The 27,140-nt window shown below is 36.2% G+C and overlaps 1 protein-coding gene across 2 annotated transcripts; it reads right to left on the reverse strand.

Annotated features, from left to right (window-relative positions):
• Nucleotides 1-208: 208 nt before the first annotated feature.
• Nucleotides 209-24,220, reverse strand: SPATA9 (spermatogenesis associated 9). Of its 2 annotated transcripts, none has more exons than XM_043593916.1 (5): nucleotides 23,679-24,220; nucleotides 23,375-23,463; nucleotides 14,876-15,103; nucleotides 5,543-5,638; nucleotides 209-688 (listed from the first exon to the last, which is right to left on the reverse strand). In XM_043593916.1, exons 1-5 carry the CDS (start codon nucleotides 23,686-23,688, stop codon nucleotides 401-403), a joined length of 711 nt encoding a protein of 236 aa, XP_043449851.1. In that variant the 5' UTR covers nucleotides 23,689-24,220; the 3' UTR covers nucleotides 209-400. The 2 variants fall into 2 exon arrangements, with proteins under 2 accessions (XP_043449851.1, XP_043449846.1); XM_043593911.1 differs by having other exon boundaries at nucleotides 23,654-24,220.
• Nucleotides 24,221-27,140: the final 2,920 nt, after the last annotated feature.

Consider the following 27,140-nt stretch of genomic DNA (forward strand, 5'->3'; position numbering starts at 1 on the left):
TCTGACTCTTGATTTTGGTTCAGGTCATGATCTCACATCTCATAAGTTTGAGCCCTATGTCAGGCTCTGCGTTGACAGCATGCAGCCTGCTTGGGATTTTCTCCCTCTCTGTCTGCCCCTTATTCATGTATGTGCACGTGCTTGCTCGCTCACTTTCTCTCTCTCTCTCTGAAAATATATAAATAAACTTTAAAATCATAGTCATACATAAATTCTACATCAAGATTCATTTTATTTTCTCCACTATATAAGTACTTGAGAATGACATTTTAGTAGTTCTCTACCCCTTTTCTAAAGCAGAGCATTAGTATATGAAAACTAGTTTCTTAGTTTTCAGTTGAAATGTGATTAGATAGATAGCTCTTAAGCTCCACTCAATGATATTTATGTTCAGATTTGCTCATTCATTCATTTCAGTGCATTGGTCAAACACAGAATGTAAAACCTGGATCTTGTTACTCAACTTATTGGCAAGAAGTTTGGAGCAATCCGAAATACTGTCTGGTTTCTCCGGTAATGACCTGTAAGGTTTTGCTTTGATTTCACCTTCATCAAACGTAGGTTCAGAAAGCACAGGCTCTGAAAAGGCTTTTCTAAGATTTTCACTCTCCTTTCTGTTTTGCCTTATGGATTCTTCTTCTTGGAAAATTTTCTTTACCTTCTCCAGCACAGCATTAACACAGACTGTCTAATAATAAAAAAAAATGTGTTCGAAAAGTAAAGTTTCTTCTTAAGCTACTGAACTTTCCACTAACAAATCCAATAAAATATTTAACATAAAGCCATTAATCTACTTAATTCTAATAAAGAAGCGCTTCCTTTCCTGGCACATGATAAACATCTAGAGATTGCTTCCTTGTTCTAAATATATTACATCATAAGCTAGAAAGAAAATTAAAGCCTGGTATACTTCAGTAAAGACAAGCTTTCCCTCTTTTCCCTTCAATTCATTAGTTGTCTTACATCTTTACTCCCTGATTTAATTAAACTCTTTTATTCTCCTGAATTAAATGAAACATTTTCTGGGAGATGAAATTTGTTACCAAACATGTTAATATCTCAAAGTAGGTTTTTGTTTTTAATTTTTCCCCCTAGACTTTGCTTATACCTATGTGTACAATTGGAAGGGCATTAACATTTTAGAAAGAATTTAGTAACCCAGTGGAGCAATGATTTCTAAACAAACACACGATCCATTTTCCCTCCAAAAAAAAAAAAAAAAAGCCATTCAGTACTTTAAGAGTGTCAAAACAAAACACATAGAGAAATATAACTTTGAAAATTGAGAACCACTAAGAACTATATCCAGTAAACTTATTCTGTAAGTTTACTAATGAAGATGATGATGCCTAGTGTTTAAGACAAGTAACAAGAATAATGAAATCCACAAATATGAGAATACCTAACCAGCTTATTTTGCCAAAGTGATGCCTAAAGCTGACATAACAGGCAATAAACACTTTGAAGATTTTCCTAAAGAGGGTAATGGAGAAAAGATCAAGGGCCTTAGACTGACAAGTTCTTCCTGACCTCCTGCCTCCTCCTCTCTTGGCCTGCATCCCACTGATGCTTTCCTTCACTTTCCTGTAGTTAGTATGTAGTCACCTGACCCTGTTCTAGCCAAAAAATAAAATAAAATATGTCTGCTGGGGGAAGGTCAGGAGGGATTTTTGGAAGTTTTTCTCCTATATAAAAAGGAAGGCTCTTCATCTTTTCCTCCTAATTTGGACAATGATATAGATAGGATGCCTGACCATAAGGTGACAAACCTAAGGATCAAAAACAACAAACAAGGTAGCAGAAGAGAAAAATGGAAAGGCCCTGGGTTCATAATGACATTGTAGATCCACCGTACAAACCTGGGAACCACCTAACTCTAGACTTCTAATTAACTGAGATATTTAAATGTCTTCATTGATGAAGGCCCTGGCAGCTATTTTTTGTTACATGCATACAAGTATATCCCAACCAGGACCTATAAAATTTTGAGGTCCGTCACTTTCAGCTGCAAACAGCTTCATTCATTTATCCCCATATGTGATCATTTTCTATGTATGCCATGCTGTGAAAGAAGATTAGGAAGCCCTGTCCTATTTGATGTATTTCTTCTTCCCTCACCTACAAAATTTTATCTGTGCCCATTATAACCACTTCTACCCCAGTCTCCGAAAATGAAGAGTCTTGATCAAGATCAGTATCTATGTTTCTTTTTAACCTATAGCCTACCTGTTCTCTATTAATAATCCCCTGCCTTTTCAGCCTCTCGTTCTTGACTGGCTCTTCCCCTGCAACTTAGAATGTGCTCCAGTATCTTCCATCTTAAAATTAAATATTAAAAACCCCTGGCACCCTGTCTCCCTCTTGATTGCTATATATGCTGGCTTTTCTTGATCAAACCAGAGTCTCTATTCATGGCCTCCATTGTACCATCTCCTCTTCACTCTGAAACCAGCTTATTCCTGTCCTCCTTATCCTGTCGCATCACTGAAATAGTTCTCAAGATGGTTGGCTCCAACATCTTTTGTACTAGATCTAGACACTTTTCACAACTTTATTTTACTTGACTTTTTCTGTTTATATTTGACACCTAACTGCCCACAACTTCCTGAGTCTCTATTTCCTTGACACTTTTTCTCCTGATTCTCTTCCTACTTTTCTGATTACTCCTTTTTTGTCTCCTTCACAGATTTGCTCTTAGTTCACCGTAAATGTTGCTATTTTTCACATTTCTTTTGGAAATGGAAAAGTCCATTTCCAGACTTTTCACTTTTTCCACTGTGGTTCCATACACAGGGCATTAACTTCCAACATGTATGTTATTTGATTTCAAAATCATAACTCCAGCCCTGGCCTCTCCTAGACGTTGGGTTGGATACATGACCAATCATCAGGTCCCCCAAAATACTGTTTCTTTTACCTACTTAGAAAATTTATAGCATGACAAGTCATGTGGGATGATTTCAAAAGCCTTTGAGAAATTAGAGTTTAATTTTGGTGTTAGTCTAATTTGTTTTAGTTTTACCATATCTATTTCATTCCACCCATTTTTTGCAGCATTTTTGCATTCTAGCTCAGTTGGATGTCATTTTTGCATGAGATTCACATTTAAGATATTGAGCATTTCTCAAAAGTTTTAAATGCTTGTAAAATATTTATAACTTCAGTTATTTAAAAAAAAACTATGAATATGTTTAAAGGTCCTTTTACTTTTTTTTTTTTTTTCAATGATGTCTTGGCTCTTCTTGACCTTTTTCATTCGCCTCTAAATTTTAGAATAAAATAGTCAACTTACACACCTGCTGATATTTAAATTGGGACTACAGTGAATCTATAGATTATGGGAAAAACTGAATCTTTAGTATTGTGTGTTTCAATCTGATAAAAAATATTAACAAAAATATATAAGATCTTGAACAACAACAAACCCATAAGAATTATTGAGAAATTAAAGACCTAAACAAATAGAGGGATAGACCATGTACAAGGATTGAAGGGAGGACTTATTCTACTAGTTATCAAGACTTATAAAGCTCTTGTAAATAATACAATATTGAATCTAAGAATAGAAAAATAGATCAACTGAATAGAACAGAGAGTCTATAAACAGACCTGCATATATAAGGACACTTGATATATGACAAAAGAAGTATTCTGGGGCAATAGGAAAAGTACCCCCCCCCCCATAAATTGAGTTGGATCAGTTGGATACCCATGAAGGAAAAATTTGTTCCTTACCTGATACCAATTCCAGATGGATTATAAATTTGAAAGTGAAAGGTAAAATAACAAAGTTCCTAGAATATATCAGGAGGAATAGTTTCATGACTTTGGGTATAGGTCAAGATTCCCTAATTAAGACATAAAAAGCACTTAACATAAAGAAAAGATTAATACCTTGAACTACATTAAAATTAAAAACTTCTGTTTTAAAGACACTGCTAAAAGAGTGAAAAGGAAGTCATTGAATAAAAGAAATAACCAAAAGAGGGTTTATTCCTAGAATATATTTTTAAAGTACAAATCAATAATAAAAGGATAGAATAGAAAAATAGAAGACTTTAACAGAAATTCACAAAAGAGGCTATCCAAATGTCCACTTAGTGCATAAAAATGAACTCAATCTCATTAACGATGAAGGAAATGCAAACTAAAGCCACAATGTGATAATACTACATATCCACAAGAATCGCTAAAATGGAAAAGACTGACAATACCAACTGTTTGGCAGTATCTGCTAGACATGAACATGTGCATATTCTGGTGGTCCAGTAATTTTACCAAAACATATGTACAAGAATATTCATAGAAACCATATTCACAATGGCCAAAACTACAAGTAATATAAAATATATAATAATAGTATATATTATGTAACATATTATAAATATATATTTATATTATTAATATATTTATGTAATATATAAATATAATGTTATGTTTATATAATATAAACTATATATTATAGTTATAATATATATTGTTATATATTATAGTTATAATATATATTGTTATATATTATAATGCTATATAATATTAAATTAATATATTATATAAAATACATCATATTATATTATTATAATAATATTATATTTATATAATAATATTCAATTCAAACCACAAAATGGATAGTGGCACATATATTGAATACATGTATGTTCTATATATATACACATATATATATATTTCAACAAATGGAATAATACACAGCAATGAAAATCAACAAACTACTACTATACACAATAAATCTCATAATGATAATGTTGAGCAAAAAAGGGCAAATATAAAAGAATATATAGTATATTATTTCATTTATATACAATTTACAGAAAACTGTCTTTAGTGTTAGAAGCCAAAATAATGGTTACTTTTATATAAGAGGCAAGTGATTTGTGAGGGGAACAAGAAAGAAGCTTCTAGAATGATGATTACATTTTGTTTCTCAATGTGTGTGTGGTAGGTAGATTAATAGCTTTTGTGAGAATTCATCAAGCTGTGTAGTTTTCTGTCTTTGTGTGTTATACTTTTTAAAAAAAAATTTAAAGGTAAGTATAAATGGCAATGATTAAAAGAAAATAACCCCTTATAATTTATAAAACCCTTTATGCTTTTGTCACACTTTGTAATGAACACTTTTGAATTACAACACTTGTAATTCAAAATACACTAATATTTGTATTCCCCATATCATGGACCTAATTGATGGAATGCTGAACTTTAGCCAACCATGGCACAATGGCTGAAACAAAACAACCATAGCTAAGTGAAAGTAAAACCAAAACATTTTGAACAAATCATAATAAACATTATAAAAATAATTTTAGTTATTTAAGCAAATTAGTTTTTGGTGAATTGACTTGGGTCAGAAATGGGTTAACTTTACCTCAGAAAAGTAATTTTATTTTAGAAGAGTAAATTTTTAATGTAAAATTGTGTAACAAGAGAATAGTACCTTGGTTTATGAATTTATAATATATATCTATATCTTTAACATACATGAAATAAGTATATTTATATCTAGATTGTAATAATTTTCTTAACTCACCAAATAAATTAGTGCTGCATATGAAGCATACATGATGCTAGTTAAAGCAGTCTTTGCTGGAAAAGAAATGATTTCAAACAAAGAACCCCTTCTGACCTGCAAAAACAGAAGAGTTTTCTTATTATAATAAAAGTTTTCAATGTTACAATGTTAAATTTTACCATGTTATTGTAAAATGAGAATTTCAATAGTTCTTTCCAAAAAAAGTTATCTACTGGATCTATCTGGGTTTTTTTCACATTCTGAAAATATTTCAGTTTATTTTTCTCTTTGTGTTTTTTTTTTTTTTTACAAAAAGGTACTTTCTTTTGCTATGACAGATCTATAAAAACCTATGAAAGATCTATAAAAAACCTTGCATTTCCAAAATCTAAATTACTTTAACTTTTTTACATTTAACAAGTTGTGCTCACTAGGGGGTGCCACTGTGCATGTTGTTAGAAAAACAGTCTTTTCTTTGTTCAAATTCATGTAATCATCCTTTACTAAATTATTCACCTCTTCATTAAGCAAGCAGCAATCGAAATACTAAGGATTTCCTGCAGATTAATGACCTGCTTGGAAATGTTAATCATGAGACTGCTGAAGGCCAGCATTAACCTTAGATGAACATTAAGCTTCAGGGAATGCTCTGTGCTCACATCCAGCATGCATTTTGAAACAGAGAAGGTTTACACCAATAACGAATTTGTCTCTCAGATGTTTCTAGCTTCAGGTGGTAGCTGTCCCTGCCTCAAACATAATAGAATATATTTAGTTTAAGGGAACTGTACTCTCTTCTAGGTCACCTCTGTTGCCTTGAGTAGGATATGAAATGAGGACATTAGGAAAAACATTCCTTTCCCATTCAGCAGTGTAGTGGCAGTTAGCCATGCTCCTCTGAGGTAAGTGCCAAGACACTCAGTGGCTTCAATAACTCCCAAAGGTACAGGCTGTAGCTAATAAAATCGTGTAAATACACAGTAAAAATGCATACAAACTAGAAAGAACAGCATGTATGTGTATGTTATTTAAAACATTGAAAAACTAGAACAATTGATAGCAGGACGGTTAGGTAAAATAAGCTGTATCTACTTAATGGCATATTATAGCCTTTTAAAAGGTGCTTCTGAAGGATGCGTAATACCACTTTGTTGAACAAACATTTGTATGGCACTGTGTTCTATCTAAGTGCTTGTAGTATCTTCAGTTTTTGATTACTGCTACCACTGCGGAATGAAGAACAAAATTGCCCATTGCGATTTACCTTCCTCTCTCCCTTAAGTGATTTATGGAATGCTGACGCCAAGAACACGCTCTAGCCTGCTAGTTGAGAGATGGAGGTGGGGGTGGTGGGGAGGAGTCCCTTCTCCTTCCTTGTTTTCCAGGCCCGTACTAACTCCTAAATACAGAGACAGGTAGGGGTAGTTTTAGCCCACACTCCGTAAGTCAGTCTGGAAAACTTCCCAGAGTTCCTGGCTTCTGGAAAGAGTTTCCAGGAAACAAAGCAGCTGCTGCTCTTTCCCTCTTGCTAGAAGAATCAAATTGATAGTGTGTCTTTGAATCCCACTATTAGGCTACAGGGAGACAAACATACAAGTAGAGAGCTGATGTTAGGAAAGAAAACAGATACGCTCCAACAAAATGCCTCCTAGCAGAGTAAAAGATTCATGAGTACAGTGGGGGGTCCATATTCAATAATTCGTAGGCCATATACAATAAAAGTAAAAGTGGCATCTGCATGCATGAGAAGTTACCGTTTCTATTCTTTTCCAGATTTTTGTCCTTCACCTAAAGTAATTAAAACTGATTACTTTTCAAAGTTTCAAAATAGATTCTATATCTGATATACGTTATGCTTCTGAATGATGAATCTGTATATTGCTTAAGAGTTAGTTTTTCATCATTTTAATGCTTTTGATAAATATTGCTATTCCCGTAACAAATCATTCCTGTGGAAAACACATTTCCTGCAAAATTTATGTGGCTACTGGCAGGTAGCCATTTTTCAATTTTATGATCCACTTCCAATACATGTTTTTCATATATAAACCATGCTGTTTCCTTTTTGGCTTGTTCTAAGCAGGAATAGCATATGATAAAACAAATAAACAGGAGACCTTTCTATATCAAAGGTTTTATTTAGATTACCTCAGCCATTTAAAAAAATTTATCCTAACCTATTGTATTAGTTTTATTTGCAAATTTGAAAGCATCTTGATATCAGTATTATGGCCATATATTTGTTTGAACTTTTAATATTAATGTTAATATGAGTGTGTAAGAAATTTGGATATATAAGATATGTGGATAGGCTATATGGTCATACTAACATATCAGATACATGGATATTTCAACAGTAAAAACATTTCGATGTTTAATGAAATTTTGCCACATAACTTTGCCTCATCTCATTAAAGGAGTATCTGTGATTATCTTATTTTCAGTCATACTGAGATAAATCACAAAAAAGCAAACAGTAAATAGTTTAGAAAATAATAAAGATCCACTTATAGATGACCTGAAGAATAAAGAACCACCAGGCCCAACTTAGTTTATGTTGCTCAAAACCACCTTGAAGAAGGATATCCAGGGAGTAATGGGGGGAAACTTGAACTCCATGATTCACAAGTAAGTGTTGCAAGAAGCACTGATGGGTTAATGGGTCCAGAAAAAAAGTCTTTCCTGTAAGTTTGGAAAAGCTACATGACCATGTCTTTGCTTGAGTAAAACACAGTATTCATGAGCACGGGGAAGCCTCCTAGCAGTGCACAGTAAAAAAAGCTATTTGACTTCGTTTACCCAGTATTAATATCCTCTGTAACATTGTTTTTGAATAAGATCTTACTCACATAGTCCTATTAAAGCTCAAATGTCCCAACCTCTGGAGAAGTATGTCTTCAAGATTCCAAGTAGTCTACTTTCCAGGAATTGTCCTTTCTCCTCAGGTCTTGAATTATACCACCCAAGATTACCCCATAGGCTCACTGAAGACCTGTAGAGACTCTTGATATTTTTGAGGTTCACACATATTTGTTACACAAAATATGTGAAGTTTGAATTTAACCCCCAAACTGAAGTCTACCTTGAAGGGTTGGGGATGAGGAAAAAACTATACTTAGAAAAGTGTCTGATCTTCATTCTGAAAAAGGGAACACAAGTTCACTTGGATCCACATATATCACAGGCATTTTAGATGCCGCGGGTTTTCTTCCCCTTTGCCTGTATCTTGCCTACACCACTTCACAGTGCCTACACATCATCTCTTAATGCCACTATAAGGAAGATTCTATCATAGGAAGAGCTCCTGGTCCTGTGGCCCTGCACTGCCCTGCCAAAGTCAACAACTATGTCTGGGAGCTGACGTGTCTTGGCTGGAGTCAGCATTGAAGCTGATTATCTAGGTCACTGCAGCCTAAAGCAGCTGCAAGTTTTACTCATCCAGACAGCTTACAAGGCTAAGCAGATGCACCATTCCATAAGTACTGATGCTAGGGATGTTGAAAACTACCAAGAAATATCTAACCAGAGTTTTCCATTCCGGAGGCCCTTTTAGGACTAGCAGACATCTTGCTATAATCTCAACCCTGCATAACCTGGAAGGATTTGAGGAGCAACTTGACTCAGCACCCCACCCATAAAGACAGGTGCAAAGGAAGTCTCTTTCAACAAGATGGCCAGCTGGAGAAGGCAGACTTGAACTATGTGCTCATGTTACAAAAGCCATTGGGATCTCTTCAGGTCACTTGCATCAATTGGGTCTTTGGATAGTTCATATTGGGCTCAATATCTTTGAATATGTTAACATATATAAGACTTACTCTAGGTCTGAGCACAGAACCAGAAAGTCAAGGGAGCTCCTGTAACAACATTCATGCTCTAATTATCTTGAGGAGACTATTACTGTATGCTTCATCCCAGACCACATCAGAAGGCTGAAATACTATCCTAGTCATAGTCAGTGTCCTAATGAAAAAATGCTTCTCTATTATGTGTTCTTTAAGGAGTAATCTGACTGGCATTCCCAGCTACATAATATCCAACAAGAGTATTGGTAGAACCATTTAAGGTGTTCTATGTACAAAAATATCTTTCTATCATTAATTATCCTCAGATCAGTGACAAAACAGAGCATATAAAGAGGATCTTTAACACACACTTTCAGATTATCTAGTCTGCTTATCTTCCTACATAAAATGATGTCCTCCATGCATCAACAAGCATATCCCCTTGCATAGCAATTCCAGATTTCACTCCTTTTACTTCTCTGCACACCAGGGAGTTCTACCTTGACACAGGCAGCCTGGCAATCCTTGAAGGAATTCATGCTGGAATCCACTCTGGGTAAGCTAAACTCTGTCACTGTGGAAAGACAACCAAGCAATGTATATACCAGGGCTGGTGTAACTCACTCGTACTATGCCACTTACCTCTCTGGTACACTGACACCATGGATATACTCCATTCCCAGACCAATCCATTGACCTCCATCACACTTCTTGCGTTACTCTGTTGTTACTTTCACTCTCTAGGCCATTGTCTTCACTATTCATACTTCTATTCCCTCCTCACTGAGACTTTTATATTTGAGATATGTTGTTTTCTTGCTTGTTACAACTTAATTTCCTCTCAGCGGCAATTCTGATTCTCCACCCTAACTAACACATATTATTGAAGTATAGCTTATTCCTCATTCCTAACCCTTGAGGACCCTGGAATCTCTGACCGAAGGCTGTTCCCACTTGTCTCACTCTTGCGATGTGGAACTTCTTACCTTTCCTAAATAAGTCATGTTCTCTCTCACCTTAGCATCTTACTATACGATGTTCACTTCTGGGAATAATTCTCCTAGTTCTTCACTTGCTTAATATCTCCTCCCTCAAGATCTGGTATTATCTTCTCGAAAGCCTGCACCAACTACTCTTTGGAATTACATGCTCCTTGTTGCCGCTTCCAGAGTACACTTTGCACTCTCTGATTATGCGCTTACTACACTCCACTGACATTGCTTATTTGCCTATCGTCCCCACAGTCCATATAGGGCAAAGGCAAGACATCTATGAATCCTAGTATCTAAACTAGTGATCTTACATGTCGATTTTCAATAAATATGTGTTGAATAAATGGAAAAAGTAGAATAATAATTCACTTACTTCCAGAAAGAAATTTAATGGTCTTCTATTAAAACTCATAAAAAAGATACTAAGCAAAGCTGAAGGATATCTGGTTCTAGTAGTATGGCAGACTGAGCTAATGTGGAACTCCCCCCCCCTTCCCCCACATACCTAGAAATTTTATATAAAATCAAACTCCAAAATGTAATACAAGACTGCATTTGGAAAAAAAAAAAGAAAAGAAAAAAATAAGGAAGGAAGGGAGGAAGGGAGGGGAAGAAAGAAAGAAAGAAAGAAAGAAAGAAAGAAAGAAAGAAAGAAAGAAAGATTGATTCCTGGAGTGCCTGGGTGGCTCAGTTGGTTTAGCATCTGACTTGATTTTGGTTTGAGTCATGATCTCATGGTTCATGGGATGGAGCCCCGCATCAGGCTCTGTGCTGGTGGTGCAGAGCCTGCTAGGGATTCTCTCTCCCTCTCTCTCTCTCTGCCCCTCCCCCTCATGTTCTTTCTCTCTCTCTCTCTCTCTCTCTCTCTCTCTCTCTCAAAGAAATAAACATTTTTTTTAAAGAAAGATTCCCTGTGCTAGGAACGAAAAGGTGGAGCGGTAAGTGTGTGAGTATATTGCCCAGCAGGTATGAAAAAGAGGTAAGTGAAAGGAAAATATGAGGAAGGTAAATAGACATAAAGAATAAAATGAAAATGTCCAAGGTATATTGAATAGATATTCCAGAATAAGAGATTAGAGAAAATGAGAAAGAGGCAATATTTGAACAAACAATAGCTAAGAATTTTCTAGAATTGAAGAAATTATCCTCAGATTCAAGAATCACTATGATTCACAAGGGAAAAGCATTTTGACAACAGCTAATACAATTGAAGATGTGCATCCCTCAAAACCCAGTAATGCCTCTTCTAGATGTACCCTTGGAGAGCATCTTACACACATGGATAAGGAGCCATTTACAAGAGTGTTCATTGAAATACTGTTTGTAATAGAAACAGTTGTGGGATACCACAAACAAAATAAAATAATAAACCATAGCTATTCATATCAAAAATGTTGAGTACAGGTGCCTAAATGGCTCAGTCATTTCAGTGTTTGGCTCTTGATTTTGGTTCAGGTCATGATCTCATGGTTCGTGAGATTGAGCCCTCTGCTGTCAGCACAGAGCCTGCTTGGTATTCTCTCTCTCTCTCCCTCTCTCTGCCCCTCCCCCACTCGCTCACACGCACGCTCTCTCTCAAAATAAACGTTTGAAAAAAATGTTGAGTGAAAAAAGAAAGTTACAGAAGGATGAGTATAGTATATCATTTATATAAATTTTAAATATATGAAGAATAATAGATTGTACAAATGTAGTGAAAATATGAAAGTATGCATAGAAATGCTCACATCAACTTCAGGATAATGATTTCCTTTGGTAGAGAAAAAATGGGGAATGGATTGGGACATAGTTAATTAGATTTCTTTTTATAGAGGAGATATCTGAAGGTAACATTGCAAAATATTACTACCAATTTAAATTTGGATAGGACTTCTGATAAACTACCTTTTATATGTTTTGAAATATTTTATCAGTAAGAATTTTAAAAATTAAAGCTATATTCTAAGACAATTAGAACAAGAGCAAAGGAGAAGAAATTTCATAGGTGTTGATTTTGAAATGATGTCAAAGAGACTGTCACAGTCAGCATATGGACCTTGGACAGGTCATTTACTCCATCACCCTGCATCTCTCACTTCAGGTTCTTGGAATAAGTTATCACAACTAAGCTCTAAATTTACCTGTGAAATTCACTGTCGGGGCAAAAAGGCAAATGTGTGATGTTTCTTAGTTCTTATAACTAGATAAAAGGAAACACAAATTCAACTTGAAAGATAGATTATTTTCCTGCCATTGAATCTTCATGAGTATTGGAAGACAATTCTTCCATGGATGTCTCTCATTCCTGTACAGATTGGACCTTCTGAACAAAGCACATGTTTGAATAGGAAACAGTTTTTGAAGCTAGAGAAAATATGTTACTCTGGAGGGATTTAGAGGTGTACTTCCCAAGAGCCTTCAACTTCCCCCTCTGGAGACATTTGCTTCTCTCCCCAAACCTCTCTGTCTTTCTCTCCCTTCCCACCCCTCCTCCCAAGGCTGGGCAGATACACCAACATCCTTTTTTTTTTTTTTAAGTTTATTTATTTATTTTGAGAGAGAGAGAGAAAGTGCAAGCATGGGAGGGGCAGAGAGAGAGGGAGAGACAGAGAATCCCAAGCAGCCTCTGCTTGGGGCTCAAACCCACCAACTGTGATATCACAACCCCAAAACCAAGATTTGGAGGCCTAATTGACTGAGCCACTCAGGTGCCCCACCAACACTCCTATAAAAGCTGAGTCTCCTAATTTCAGGCTCCTCTCCTGTGATGCAACTCACTATATGCATAGGTATCATGTGGCTCTCATCACATTGTCCTGAGGGAACTGAGGGGGTATGGGAATGACACAAGACATTGCTCTGGCTGCTGCTTTTGCAGTAGACAATAAACAATCTCTGTCCCTGATTCAAGGGAGTCTTGTGTGTCTGTCAGTCGGTCAGTGTGTGTGTGCGTGTGTGTGTGTGTGTGTGTGTGTGTGTGTGTGTGTATACCTGTGGCAGGCTAATTTGTTAGTTTCAAAAGAGTGTAAAATCACAGATTCTTCTTCAGTTCTAACTTACCAAAGAGGAGCAAAAAGAAATATTAAATAACATAATGGATAGTGTCTTTAAATGTGATTTCATAATAAATACAGAAATATTCTTCAAAGAACACTTCTTATGTCAATTATACAGCTCAGCGACATTTCTTTCTGACAACCTAAAGATACAGGAATACTTAGAGAAACCAGTAGTTAACAAACACAAAGCATTTTTTACTTTCTCAAACATCAGGTATTACAAGGGAGCTTTTTATAATTGCTATCTCAAGCAATTCATAATTGAACTATCCAGTTATTTCTGAAAATGTTAAAATCTTTGATTAAAGAGAGATTCCTATGTAATGGATATTGTGTTGATTCTAACAATCCATCATCCATTTGCTCGCTCATCTTTTCAAAAGAGCCCAAATTTTGTTTGATGATTCATCCTTTCCCCCATTCTCTGGTCATGTGATCTGGATGGAGCTCCAACCTCCACTGCAGAGAAAAAATAGGCAATCAAGCCCTAGGTCAGTCAGTGCATCCCATTTCCCTGGTTTAGAGGTAAGCCCACCTCCAAGAGTGAAACTCAGGAGTTGTCCAGGAATGCTGGGTCAAGAACTTTCATTCTTTGCTGCTCTAATTGAACCTGGAAGGATGGGAGTCCTGGGAAAGCTGCAAATCACCTTGTAGCCATGAAGGGAAAAGTCAGTCCGGGAATGGAGTCTACACAGAGGAAGCAGAGCCAGGAGATGGGGGAAAAGAGAAAAACAGGACCCTGAAGGCATCACTTGAGCACCTATATATATCCTGAAGCCTCATCTACTCTGGATTGTTCAACTATGTAAACTAATACATCTTTCTGGCTTAACTCCGTTTGAGTGAGAGTTTTTTCTCCCTTCAACAACAGAGTCAAAATGACCCACTCTGGGGTTTAGGTACCAGACTTGCAGGATTCCAAATCTTTTGTAGCAAACATTTAGAATGCTTTGAATAATGCCCAGATGGAAAAACTCAGAGTTCTACACCATATAGTTTAGAAAAAAGGAAACTGGTCCTGAAAAAGTTTTAAGAGCTGCTGTCCTTAATGAAATATAACAGACCCTCAACAAAACCATGTAGAACATGTAATTTGAAATATACTTGGATGTTCATGGGTCTATCAAAATGAGTTTATAGTTGAATGTACTCAAATATGTTAAGTCAAACAAAGACTTTCTTGGAAACATAGCAAGGTTATGAGGAAAAAGGAACAAAATTATTTTTAAGGCTTGTTATACGATTAGTTTTAGGTTTGCTATAAGTGGTAATTTGTATGCTAATATTTAGGTTGAACCATCTGAAATTTACAGTTTCATATATTTCAGTCACGTAACAAAGTAGGAAAAAAGTCCACATTACTTCCTCTTTCAGATTTACTTTAACCAGAATATATATGCCATATTGGCAAAAGGCCAAACCATTCATTTCTTATCCAAATATTCATGTTTTACATGTAGGACAACCAAATGTGCTACATTTTCATTTTTCAGATCTTGCAATTTCATATCTTGTGCACATGCAGTATTGACTCACCTGCATGTTACATACGGGTTGCTTTTGTGCATTAAGCTCCCTCAGCAAACGATGCGATATGTCCCTTAATTCTAAAAGTCTACAAGCAAGTTGAGGCTTCAGAAGTTTGGCCACTGATTTGGAAGATCTGGATATGCTGCTTAATCCTTGAATTAATGTTCCTCGGTTGATCTTCGCTAGAGCAACAGCCATTCTGATTTTGGATGGGTTTCGCATGGGTTCTCTTTTCTGGAAAATAAGCCTCTGAAAAGTGACTGATGTGTGATTCTCCAGTGGATCATTAAAATCTACTTCAGGCCGAGACCAAGTACCGCATAACAGTACATTATGCATGGTCCTATGCATATACTCAGTGTCTGATAATTACCTCCCACCCCATGTACCTAAATCTTTGAATAAATATATGATTTTTGCCTTAGCATAAATATCTAGAATTTAAGTTACTAGCCAAAAGATCTACATTCTTCATTTTTCTCTCTGCGTTTATTTATTTTTGCATTGATTTTTTTAAGGGCACTTTCAAAAGCAAACAGTTCTTATTCAAATATTATTCAGTGTTTGAATAATTCAAACAATAATTCTTACTCAAAACTGTTACAAATATTTCTCCAGTTTACTTTAAAATCTTAAGTGATAATGCATACATACATAATGCATTGTGCAATGTAAGAAAATAAAATACCCTATATACTAATAAACAAGCTTAAGGAACTTTTACTTGTAAAAACTTAAAAACTTCCATGAACATTCTGACAGAAGAAGATTGTGGCATTAGCAAAACATATGACATGTAGATCTTTCCCTGCTGGACCAGAAGGTGAACCACAGAGAAATTACTTACAATGCGGTTAGACTGCATTCCAGGCAACAGGCAAGTATAGTTGCCATTATTCCTTTAAGTAATTTTATGGGCTATTCTGGCTTTTTTGTATGTGACTTAGGGGAAACTAATGGTTCATAACACAAATAAGGAACTTTGAACCTCTATTTATTGAGTCTAAATATATAAACACAAAACATCTTTTACACGGATTTTTTTTTTTTTTGGTCTACAATGAGCAACATGCATTTTTGAAGAGCTAAAGTGCTATGTATCATTTTTATGCATCAACTTTTGTGCATCAACTTTAAATGCATCAACTTTTATACTGAAGAAATAATTTTATTATTGCTGTTTTTGTCATTAAAGTTGAATACTCCTTTTACTGTTGAGCATTTGTCATTGGAGATAACCAAAAGCTGTTCTAGCCTGTCAATGGGGATGTATTTCTGCAGATCTGGTGTCTTATTGTGGTTTAATCTGTTAACTTTACTGGGGTGCCTGGGTGGCTCAGTCAGTTGGGCATCTGACTTTGGCTCAGGTCATGATCTCAAAGTTCGTGGGTATGAGCCCCACATTGGGCTCTGTGCTGACAGCTTGGAACCTGCTTCAGATTCTCTCTCCTTCCCTGTCTGTCCCTAACTTGTGCTCTCTCTCTCAAAAATAAACATTAAAAAACTTTCTTAAAATCTGTTAACTTTACTGAAAAAGTCCCATTAGCCTACCTTTTGTCTCAACCCTCCTAGTCAATACTAACAGTCCAGAAAACAATCTAAGTTGTGGGCTGCTAGAATTGCTGCAATTCCAAGCCAATTTAGGGTAGAGAAACCCTTAAAAGTAATTATGTGGTGGGTAAAATAAGCAAAATCACACACAGGTGCTATCACTTGATATTATAGCTAGGTTTCGAGCACACCAGGGAGAGAAACCACAATTATCTGCCATAGCCAAAGCTCTTGCACATACAGATTCAATTTCTCTTGCGATCTTATGTTTTGCTTCGCTGATTCTTCTTCCCCACTCCTCCTTAAGTTGGAGCAGCTAGAATGTCTAGTTTTACTTCTGATTACAGTTTACTGTGTTTTCTCTCATAATTTATAATCATAAAGTGAGGCATAATGCCAGGGCAAACAGCAGTGGGACATGCACACTATACTGAAATTTCATCTAATAGTCATTCAGTGTATTAAGGACTCTAATTTTTGCAGATGCAAGACATTGACATTATGGAGCTTCCCTCTCTGTACTTTGTGCCTTTACAAAGTCTTGGTGATCTGTACTTGTTGGCCTGGATTCACTGGCTTTATTCGGATATTTCTGTTAACTAATCTTGATTCATTCCCCCAAACACTATACTAGATTGATCCGTTCAAACTTCTCCTCTTTTATAACATTGCCTTTCTAAATATTTTCCCCTGTAGAGAAATAAGTCTATTTGTAATTGATAAACTGTTAATCAAAATTCTCCTGTAGGATCATATCATTTGAATTTGAATATCATTATAAATACAGCATTTATGATAAACGGTATTTTAAAAAAATTCAAGTGTGCATTACAATAATGCTTTAGTGCCCTTTGCATATTTCTCCTTTCAGTATTGTCATAAATTCATAGCTTTTTCCAACAGACTCAACCAGTTCCTAATTAATATCATCTTTGTTTCCTTTTAATGCTGAAATAGTTACAATTTGATGACTTTGCTTCCCTTCATGATTTTTACATTGCTTTCCTTTTTCAAAACTTTCAGTTACCTCCGAAACAAATATTACCTCCAGCAATAAAATGTTTCTGACCCCTTTATTTTTCCCTGACACAAAGCATACAATCAACTTGTTCCCAAGAAGACCATTACTACTTTTAAGAATAGTATTAGAAACCACAGGGTGCCTGGGTGGCTCAGTCAGATAAGCATCTGACTTCAGCTCAGGTCATGATTTCACGTGGGTTCACGTGGGTTCACGTGGGTTCACATGGGTTTACGTGGGTTCGTGGGTTCACGCCCCGCCTCAGGCTCTGTGCTGACAGCTCAGAGCCTGGAGCCTGCTTGGTATTCTATGCCTCCCTCTCTCTCTGTCCCTCCCCCCTTGCACTCGATCTCTCTCTGCCTCTCAAAAATAAATAAACATTAAAAAAATAGTATTAGAAACCCAATCTGGGTACTGGGGTGAATATAAAGTGGGGTTTTTGTGACTTTGAGAATAGGAAGGTAACAACAGAGACTACTTAACAGTCCTTTAGACGCAGAGTAAGATGTTCCTCTTTTTAAAAAAGCAAAAAAACAAAAAAAACAAAAAAACAAAAAAACTCACTGGAGCACCTGGGTGGCTTAGTTGGTTAAGCATTTGACTCTTGATTTTGGCTTACATCATGATCTCACAGTTCATGAGACTGAGCTCTACATTTGGCTCTGTGCTGACAGCGCTGCGAAGCCTGCTTAAGATTTTCTCTCTCTCTCTCTCTCTCTCTCTCTCTCTCTCTCTCTTTTGCTCTTTGCCCCTCCCCCCTCAAGATAAATAAATAAACATTTAAAAAATACCAGTTTATGGTAATGATTCCAATTCACTTTTCAGTGAATTTTTATTTTTTTGATGTTGTTTATTCATTTAAAAAATTTTTTTTATGGTTTATTCATTTTTTCAGAGACAGAGTGTGAGGGGGGAGGAGGAGACAGAGAGGGAGACACAGAATCTGAAGCAGTTTTCAGGCTCTGAGCTGTCAGCACAGAGCCTGACGCGGGGCTCGAACTCAGAGCTCGTGACCTGAGCTGAAGTCGGACGCTCAACCGACTGAGCCACCCAGGCGCCCCTCATTTTTGAGAGACAGAGACAGAGAACAAACCAGGGAGGGGCAGAGAGAGAGGGAGATACAGAACCTGAGGCAGGCTTCAGGTTCTGAGCTGTCAGCACAGAGCCGGATGTGGGACTTGAACCGATGAACCGCGAGATCATGACCTGAGTCAAAGTCAGATGCTTAACCAACTGAGCCACCCAGGTGCCCCTTCAGTGAATTGTTGAAAAAGGCTCCAGTAAAATATTTTAAAATAAAAAGTTTTTGTCCTTTTGTTGAGCTACCAGCTTTTCCTTTTGTCTACTATCTATGCTATGTATTTTCCTCCCAAACTATGTGTGTAAATTTGAATGTTGACCCCAAATTAAGAAGTGCTCATTTCTTTTCCCTGGGTTGTTTTGTTTTGTTTGACTCCTGGCCTAAGTATCCTGGAATTGGTTGCAAAGTGTGCAAGTTTAGATGATTCTTATTGTCATTATCATCACCGGAGTACATTACCAAATGTATGAAAAGATATTCCAACTCCCCTCACCAGCATCACCAGGCAATGTTCATTTATCACTAGAAACCTAGCATCAGTTAATCAGATTGTTTTGAGAATCCTGCTCCAGATTTCACTATTTGACCTCCATTCTTTGAATGTATGCTGCTTTCCCTTTTTCTTTTCTTTTTGTTTTCTAGAGCCATGCCCATTTCTCTAACATCAGCAGTTTTCATGCTGAACTCCGATTTCCATTACATCAGCTTTTTACTACTCCACATCCAAAAAACCAGCCTGTCAGCAAGTCTCATTCAATTCTTTCTCTGAATAGTCCTAGAATTTGACCACTTCTAACTATGCCCTCTGCCAGCACTCAGTCCATTCTATTTATACCATCTCTTCTCCAGACTAGTCAAGGAGCCTCTTCAGTGGTCTCTCTCCTTCTCCCCTTGTCTGTTGCCATTCTACTCCTCAACACCTCAGTCAGAGAGATACAAGTAAAACTTAGATCCTATCTTGCTTTTCTTTTCAGCTGCTTCAGTGGCTTCCTAGTACGCTCAGTGTAAAAGCCGAATTACAAATGCTACAAAGGTTGCCATTTTTTTACCTCTCTACCCTCATTGTCTTTTTCTCTCCTTTCCTCCTCACTAGTTGTTGAGCTGGTTAGGTATACTCCCACCTCAGGGACTTTGCATTAGCTATGCCATTTGATTCTTCAAAGGTACCAAGGTCTGCTCGCTGGCTTCCCTAAAGTCTTTCTTAAGAATCACTTTCTCAGGGCATCTGGGTGGTTCAGTTGGTTGAGTGTTTGGCTCTGGATTTTTCACCCAAGTCATGATCACAGAGTCATGGGACTGACCCCTGCATCAGGCTCTGTGCTGAGTGTGGAGTGTGCTTGAGATTCTCTCTCTCTTTCTCTGCTCCTCCCCCCTGATCATGCTCTCTCTCTCAATTAAAAAAAAAAAGAAGTAAAAAAAAAAAAAAAAAGGAATCATTTTCTCACTAAGACCCTCTCGGTCACCCTAACTTAACAGTCAGTTGTTTTCCCTTTTCTACCTCTATTTCATATTTCTACTATATTTATTCTTCTTCTTATACATACCATTAACATAAATAAACTTGTTTCTTGTTTTTCTACCTGACTAGGATGTAAGTTCTATGACAGCAGTGTTTTATATCCATTTGGATCACTGATCTTTCCCCAGTACCTAGAATAGTGTCTGACACAAAATAGAGTGCTCTAAATATTTGTTGAAATGAATGAATGAATGAAGACTATCTGAAAATAGTTAATAGAGAGAAATAAATATACCAAATATTAAATTAGAAATCACCTTGAAAGTTTTCAGTGTACAATGTGCTCTGTAACTTTCACAATTATGACAGTGCCATAACAACTCACCAAAAACAAAAATACAACTTAATTATAGAACACTTTAGTTACACTCCTATTCTCATCATATTTAGAAATATCAACACCATTAAAAGTGATTTCCAGACATTATAGGTGCAGCCCCAAGAGTTTTGTCCCACATGTTCAAAAAAAAAAAAAAAGCCAAGAGAATTCAGAAAAGTACATCAACAGCTATAAAAATCCAAAATTTAAATGGATTCTAATATGTTCTATTTACTACTCCCAATTTTATAGTAGAAGGCTAAATGCAAGATAATTACAGAATAAAACACATAATCACCTTTAATAATTAAAACCACAAAAATTGACCCTATTTACCACAAAAGATTTCTCTCATTCAAGTAAAAGTTCATCTGAATTAAAACTTTTAGTTCCCTAATTGTAGAATACAGTTTTCACTTGTTCAAATGTAAAAGTTTAATATTTTTAAGTCCTCATGAAGAAATCAGTTGCAATTGGCAAGTGTAAACCTTTAAAACTTACTTCTTGCTAAAGGAAGTGGATATTGAAGGTACCAGGATATGGGTTCGACTGAAGAACACATGACTTCAGAAGCCACGACCTCAAGCCAAGAGCCTAAAATTAAATTTTCTCAGCCCCAGGAAGAAAATTTCCTTCAAACCATTAGTCATGAAGAACTATTTAAGAACTATTATTCTTGGTATGTCCCTCTATACAAATCCCACCAGACATTTTGTTTGTTTGTTTCAGGCCAACAAGGTGGCCTTTTCCTAAATAAATAAATGCATAAAATTTTTAAAAAGACATTTTAAAAACTAATCATGAAATCTAGAAACTCAATTTAAATTTAATCATGAAATCCAACTCAATTAACTAAAGCCCCCTAAGTATTATTAAAACCACTCCTTTCAGCATGTTTGGGAACTATGGATCATTCCCCCAAAAAATAAAATTTGCAGCATTTACAATCTGACCTTTTAAAAATAATTTCGTTATCCAAGCATTAGCATTGTGTTCTGAATAATTTATTGTTGAAGTACAAGTAACTTCCATCTGTACAGTATCTCCTAACAACTTGGGTTTCTTGCCAATCTCAGCAACACATTCTTCATAGTAAAATGGTGGGAAAAGTACAATGTAAGTGTTTTGAAAATGAGAAATAAAGTAACTATGCTTATATTCTTCTCTGAATGAGGTAAAGTTCTCATAAATAAATGACTTCAGTGACTTGGAAATAGGAACTCAGAGTTCTTTCTTTGGGATCAGAGTATCAATCTATTTCACTATTAAACCAAATTTATGGCTCAAGTGATAATGAGGTAAGGCAGAGGGTAGGAAGAGATGAAGGGAGTTGTGAAGAAAGCTGCAACTTCTTTCATTCTTTAGTGTTGGCAATGGTGAGAGAATCACAACGTGGAAGCAGCAAGAGGGGTTTCCAGACCAGTCTCTGGCTTCCTAGGATTCACCTTGAGGCTTCCTCAGGAATCATTGCCACTAGTGTGCTAGCCTTAATCGGTTTACATTCTAGACCAAGCATGGTCACCTGCCCATTTCCTACCGTAATATTCCAGAGCATACTCAAGAAAAATGTCCAAAAAGATTTGTCTAAGAAGATTTTATACTAAAACTAGGGGAGTGTAAAAGGGGGAAACAACTAGACACCGAGTCTAAGATACAGATTTATAAAGTCTGATTTGCTGTCTGGCGGACCACCATCTGGATGCCATCTTCCCACTATGTATCCAGATACCTGCACTTCACCATCATCCCTCCCCAAAGTCTACACCCAAAACCCATACCATTGGTTCCAATTTACTTGATATTCTGGGAACATGTTATGCTGTTTCATACTTTTTGACCTAAGTGACACTGCTTCCTCTGTTCCTATCCACTTACCCTATCCCTTTTTTCACTTTGAAAATTTATAATCATTCTCTGAGACCCAATTTGAGCATCCTTCTTCCATAAATCCTTCTCTGACCATTCAGAATGGTAGAGCCATTCATTCCTCAAAGATAAATTTACCTCTTACCATGTTCCAAAGACAATTACTTGTTTACAGTTCCAATTGACTCCACTAGATTAAGCTCATTGACTGAAAGAATCCTGTTTTATCTCTGTATTCCCCGTCCCCAGTTCCAGCCAATAGGAAAGTATTTAGTAAATGTCTGATGCCTGGTGGTCTGGATGAATGGTTAAAAGTGGTTCTAAGATCCCTCCTTTGGAATGAAATATATAGACTTTGGGATTACTATGTTACTCAGAGAGTTTTTTGGGTATATTTCCAGGTTTTGGCTATGATCCTTATGTTTGACATTGCTCGAACTCTGATTATCTGGATAAGGAGGTTATTACTGTACTGTGTAACTTTACAACATATTCTATTCTAACTGTGGTCTAGATGACTAAAATACACTTATCCATTAAGAGCTGTGTACTTTGAAGTAAATTATGTTACAAGATATTACTTTTTCCTGATCAGATATCTTTTCAACCTATCCACTCTCCAACTCCCAATATTTTATCTGTTGCAAATTCTTTTGGGAATAGAGGTTATACAAAACATATCCACATATGCTTTGTTTAAATTGGTATCACTATTTTCTTTCCACATTAAAACATATACCCATACCATATTTTTGTTTCTATTACTATAATTCATATCAGTTTTTTCACTGACTTAATTGCCATAGATTTTAGTTAAAATATATCTAGATATGTTTCTGATTTTATATTAAGCAAATCTTAAGCAAATGTAGCAAACTACATGCATTGCAATTGTGGCTATAAAAAGGTTCCAGATTTCCAGTCTGGAGATAGATTTATGTATCTATCTCACTTCCTTGTCTGCCATTTCTCTGCTTTCCATAGACTTACACAATGAGTAAGATTTGAAATTTGTTTTTCTGAGACAAAATTAATTTTTTCCTAAGCTACAGGCACTGATCTCAAAATCAAGCATTAAATAATTGGTATGATATTAAAAATTCAATATACTTTTTGTAATCCTTTTCAAAGTTATGAAATCACATTACCTGATCAGACCGTGACAATCTTAGGATGGTAGGGAATTCGTCTTTAAACTCATCTAGAAGGTCCATGATTATTTTCTGGATCCCCTCGACTAAGACAAAAAGAAATTGGGGTGGGGGTGGAGAAAGCTTAACTAAAAACATTCCCTAACCACAATTCAAAAGAACATGGGACACTGGGTCCACTTTGTAAGTGACTGGGAAAGCAAGTAAACCCTAGGGAAATTTATTCCCAGTTGTTTCCCACACCCATTATCCCCTTTACAATGAGATTGCATATACTTCTTCCAGAAAAGTTCTTCAACACCTGCCCACATATCCACCCAACAGGTTTGATTGGCATGACAAGTTCTTGCTTGGGTTCCTAGTGCTTGGCAAGCTTGCAGGCCACGGCCACACTTGTCCTACTCTGTCATTTGTGAGGGATGAGGGCACCCTTCCACTCAGGAAAGCAGGCAAGGACAGAACCTACAGTTCATTGCCAGAATTCTGTTACTGCACAATGGGCCTCTGAGAACTTGTTACAGAATCTTCTGAAATCACGCTGGCACCGAGAAGAGGAAGAATGTGTTTGAAGACACATTGAAGGGGAGGAGAAAGGAAAGTGAAAAATAAACTGTACTAACGAGTTCTGCATTATACGTTGAATTTTGACCCAATTTCTATAATGATACCTCAGTTAATGGATCATCTGAAACAAAGCTCCCTTTGAAAAGAGTTGGCATATGCTTTAAAAGAAATGTTTCACATATGATGCCAAGTGGAAAAGAAACACCAGCAGTTAATTCAGAAATACTTCTGAACAGGTTGTTTTTCCTTCACTCAAATAAATATCACTAAGTAAAAGACAGGCAAAATTATAAAATATATCGTTTGTCTTCTTTAAAATACCAAGCTATTTTTTTCTTCTTCATCTTTTTCCCTCATAGTCCTCTCCCACTTCATTATTTTCCATTTATCAAGTCTAGGAAGAATTTCATGTCATGTGTGCTTGATTACCTAGTTACTATTTTAGTGTGGATGAATTCAGAGTCGATTAACATAAATCCCATTTAAAATTTTTTTCATGCTTATTTATTTTTGAGAGAGAGAGCATGCAAACAGGAGAGGGATACAGAGAAGGAGACAGAGAATCCAAAGCAGTCTCTGCACTGCCAGCACAAAGCCCAACACGGGGCTCGAATCCACCAACCTTGAGATGATGACCTGAGCCACAGTCGGACGCTCAATCGACTGAGCCACCCAGGCACCACAAATCCCATTTTAATTTGAAGACTTTATATTTAATTGTAGCTAGACCATTGTCCTCAGCAAGCATAAATCTGTGGGCGCTAAGGGTCTGCTCATAGGAACTGTCTAGGAAATGTTCATCAGAGGATTCTTTTCTTACGTAAAGCCTGCCACATCCCTGGTTTCGATTTGTCCTTAGTCCTCATCTGAGAACACTCTTCACGACACCTAACCATTTCTCTTAACCTTAGCAGAACATGTTTCCCTCCATCATGACCCTTATGTTTAAGATAATTATGCCATTAATATTTAGAAACTGCAATCCACTGCCAGAAAGAAAATCTTATTAGACGATGAACACACAGACTGAAAGTCTGTAAGATAATGTAAACCTTTATTTGTCCTATTAAGTTATACGCCTATCAGAATTTACCCCAGGGAACAGCTGGCAGTACCTTCGTTCTCTGGTCTTCTTCCCTGTTCTCTTCTCCACTCTCCTTGGCCCCCTAATTTCTTTTCATCCATCTGCCTACCACTTGATGTCCTAGCTTCCAAATAGTTTCAGCCAGTTTTTGTTTTCTCTTTTTATCTTTTCTCACCCTCCTAGGCATCCTATGAAATTTGAAATTAACAAATCTATAAGAAAAGCAGTTCTCGTGCTAAAAGGCATAACCGGACTCTATGTGTTATGCTAACAAAGTTCTTTGCTTTCTACTGAATCTCTTCTTGGAAGAGGAATGATGAAAAAAAGACAGGGGATAATGAGATTTAAGAAAATTGCAACTTGTCACACTTATTTTATGTTTGTGACCATGTATGATAATATTTTGGGTTTTGCTTAATTACCATTTTTACCTATATCTTTATGTATCATGTTATTTCAGGTAATAATGTTAGACAAAATAAATTATGTTAATGGTTATGTTCTTTAACTACTATATTCTTTTTTTTTATAGCTCACAATAGAGTGCTCCATACTTATCAAAATTAATTAGGAAACAGTTGCAAATACCTCCAAATAGTATTTATGTAAGCTCTGCAAAATTATTTGTATTTAAAAGGCTTTAATACGGGAAAAAAGAGAATCTTTGATTTGCACAAAGCTTAGAAGAAAATGAATATTTTACACACTGTAAGTGAAGGCAGTATCAGCTTCGAGAATGAAGAGTTTTGGGGTTCAGTCAGACCCAGATTTAAATTCCAACTTTATCACCTACATACTGGGCTGTGTAAACTTGGGCAAATTATGTTTTCTAAACCTAAATTTTGTCTTTAAAAAGTTGGCAGTACTTATTTGATGGACCAATTATGTTCAATAAATGGCAACTGTTGTCAAATATACAATAGTTATCTTGCTTTTGGAAAATTTGCAAAATTTGGGGGAAGGTCAATACTAAGTTTGCCTTGTTCACATGGGTTTCAGCCTGTTTTCATTTCTCACACAACTGGCTGGAACCATCCTAAGTAGATTCTTCCCTCAAACCTTCTTCGAACTCAAATGATACAGAGCTACTCACCTGATTTCAAGTATTACCTATCAAGTCTTTTGAATGACTTCTTTCAGAATCATCCTTGGCCCAGTCAGGGATTTTGACTGGAAGCCATCTCTTTTTGGTGCCAGCCTCACAGGTGGATGAGTTCTGTTGGTCCCAGTGCTATCTTCCTCCAGTTCACAGCATGCTTTGAGACTACGTACATCTCAGACTATGTATTAAATGCTTAGTAATGTCAAAATAATTTTAAAAATCATTATCTGAAGGAAGGATACTGACACTTACTGAAGGCCAAATAAGTACTAGTAACTGTTGTTAAAGAATAAACTGAGGGACATTAAAAAGTTTAAGTTTATTTGGACAAAAATCTATTCGTATCAGGTATCACCAAACCAGAATTGATTAGGCATCACTAAACCAGAAGTGATTAGGAGCTCTCCACAGACAGTAGGTAGGGCCAAGACTTTCATAGGGAAGACGTGGAAACAAAGCAAGGAACTTATTTTGACTGTATTAGCTTAAGCGCATGCATTATTTAGGAAAGCCTAGTTGGCTGTTTGTGATTTGTTGCCTTTGATTTAAACGGCATAATCTTGAGGCATTTACAGGTTTAGGCATTGGAGGCACCTCAATCTAATGGCCTCCGTGCTTAATTAATTTAACACTGTGCTAAGAGCTAGGTTATACCACTTATCTCTTAATTCTCATAACAACTGTCAGAGGTAGGAATGTTCTGAAAGCAATCTGAAAATATCAAACAATACCAATACATTGATATTACCAATACCAATTGTCATCGTGGGACTATATCCCAATTTTTAAAAATCCTCTATAATAATTTGTATAAAAATAGTTAATGCAAGGCTCTTCAGGATGGCATAAATTGGAAGTAATTCAAATACAGGTTTCCCCTGCTATCAGAAAGAAGAGCTTCCCTATTCCTATGAAATATTTTATAAGCTGAAATGGAATAAAGCAAAGAAGCAATTATCACTAACTTATATGGAAAATTTTTTGAGTGTTTCCAGACCAAAAATTAACCTCTC

The sequence above is a fragment of the Prionailurus bengalensis genome, chromosome A1 (assembly GCF_016509475.1).
Source record: "Prionailurus bengalensis isolate Pbe53 chromosome A1, Fcat_Pben_1.1_paternal_pri, whole genome shotgun sequence".
Classification (NCBI taxonomy): domain Eukaryota; kingdom Metazoa; phylum Chordata; class Mammalia; order Carnivora; family Felidae; genus Prionailurus; species Prionailurus bengalensis.

Bases quoted from the DNA above. Each gene is read 5' to 3' on its own strand.
- SPATA9 (XM_043593911.1), bottom strand. From the start codon at position 23,714: ATGCCAATCAAACCTGTTGGGTGGATATGTGGGCAGGTGTTGAAGAAC. The intron at 15,104-23,374 runs GTAATGTGATTT...CTTATTTTCCAG, and splicing joins GATTGTCACGGTCTGATCAG to AAAAGAGAACCCATGCGAAA. The intron at 5,639-14,875 runs GTGAGTCAATAC...CTGTTTTTGCAG, and splicing joins AACCCGTATGTAACATGCAG to GTCAGAAGGGGTTCTTTGTT.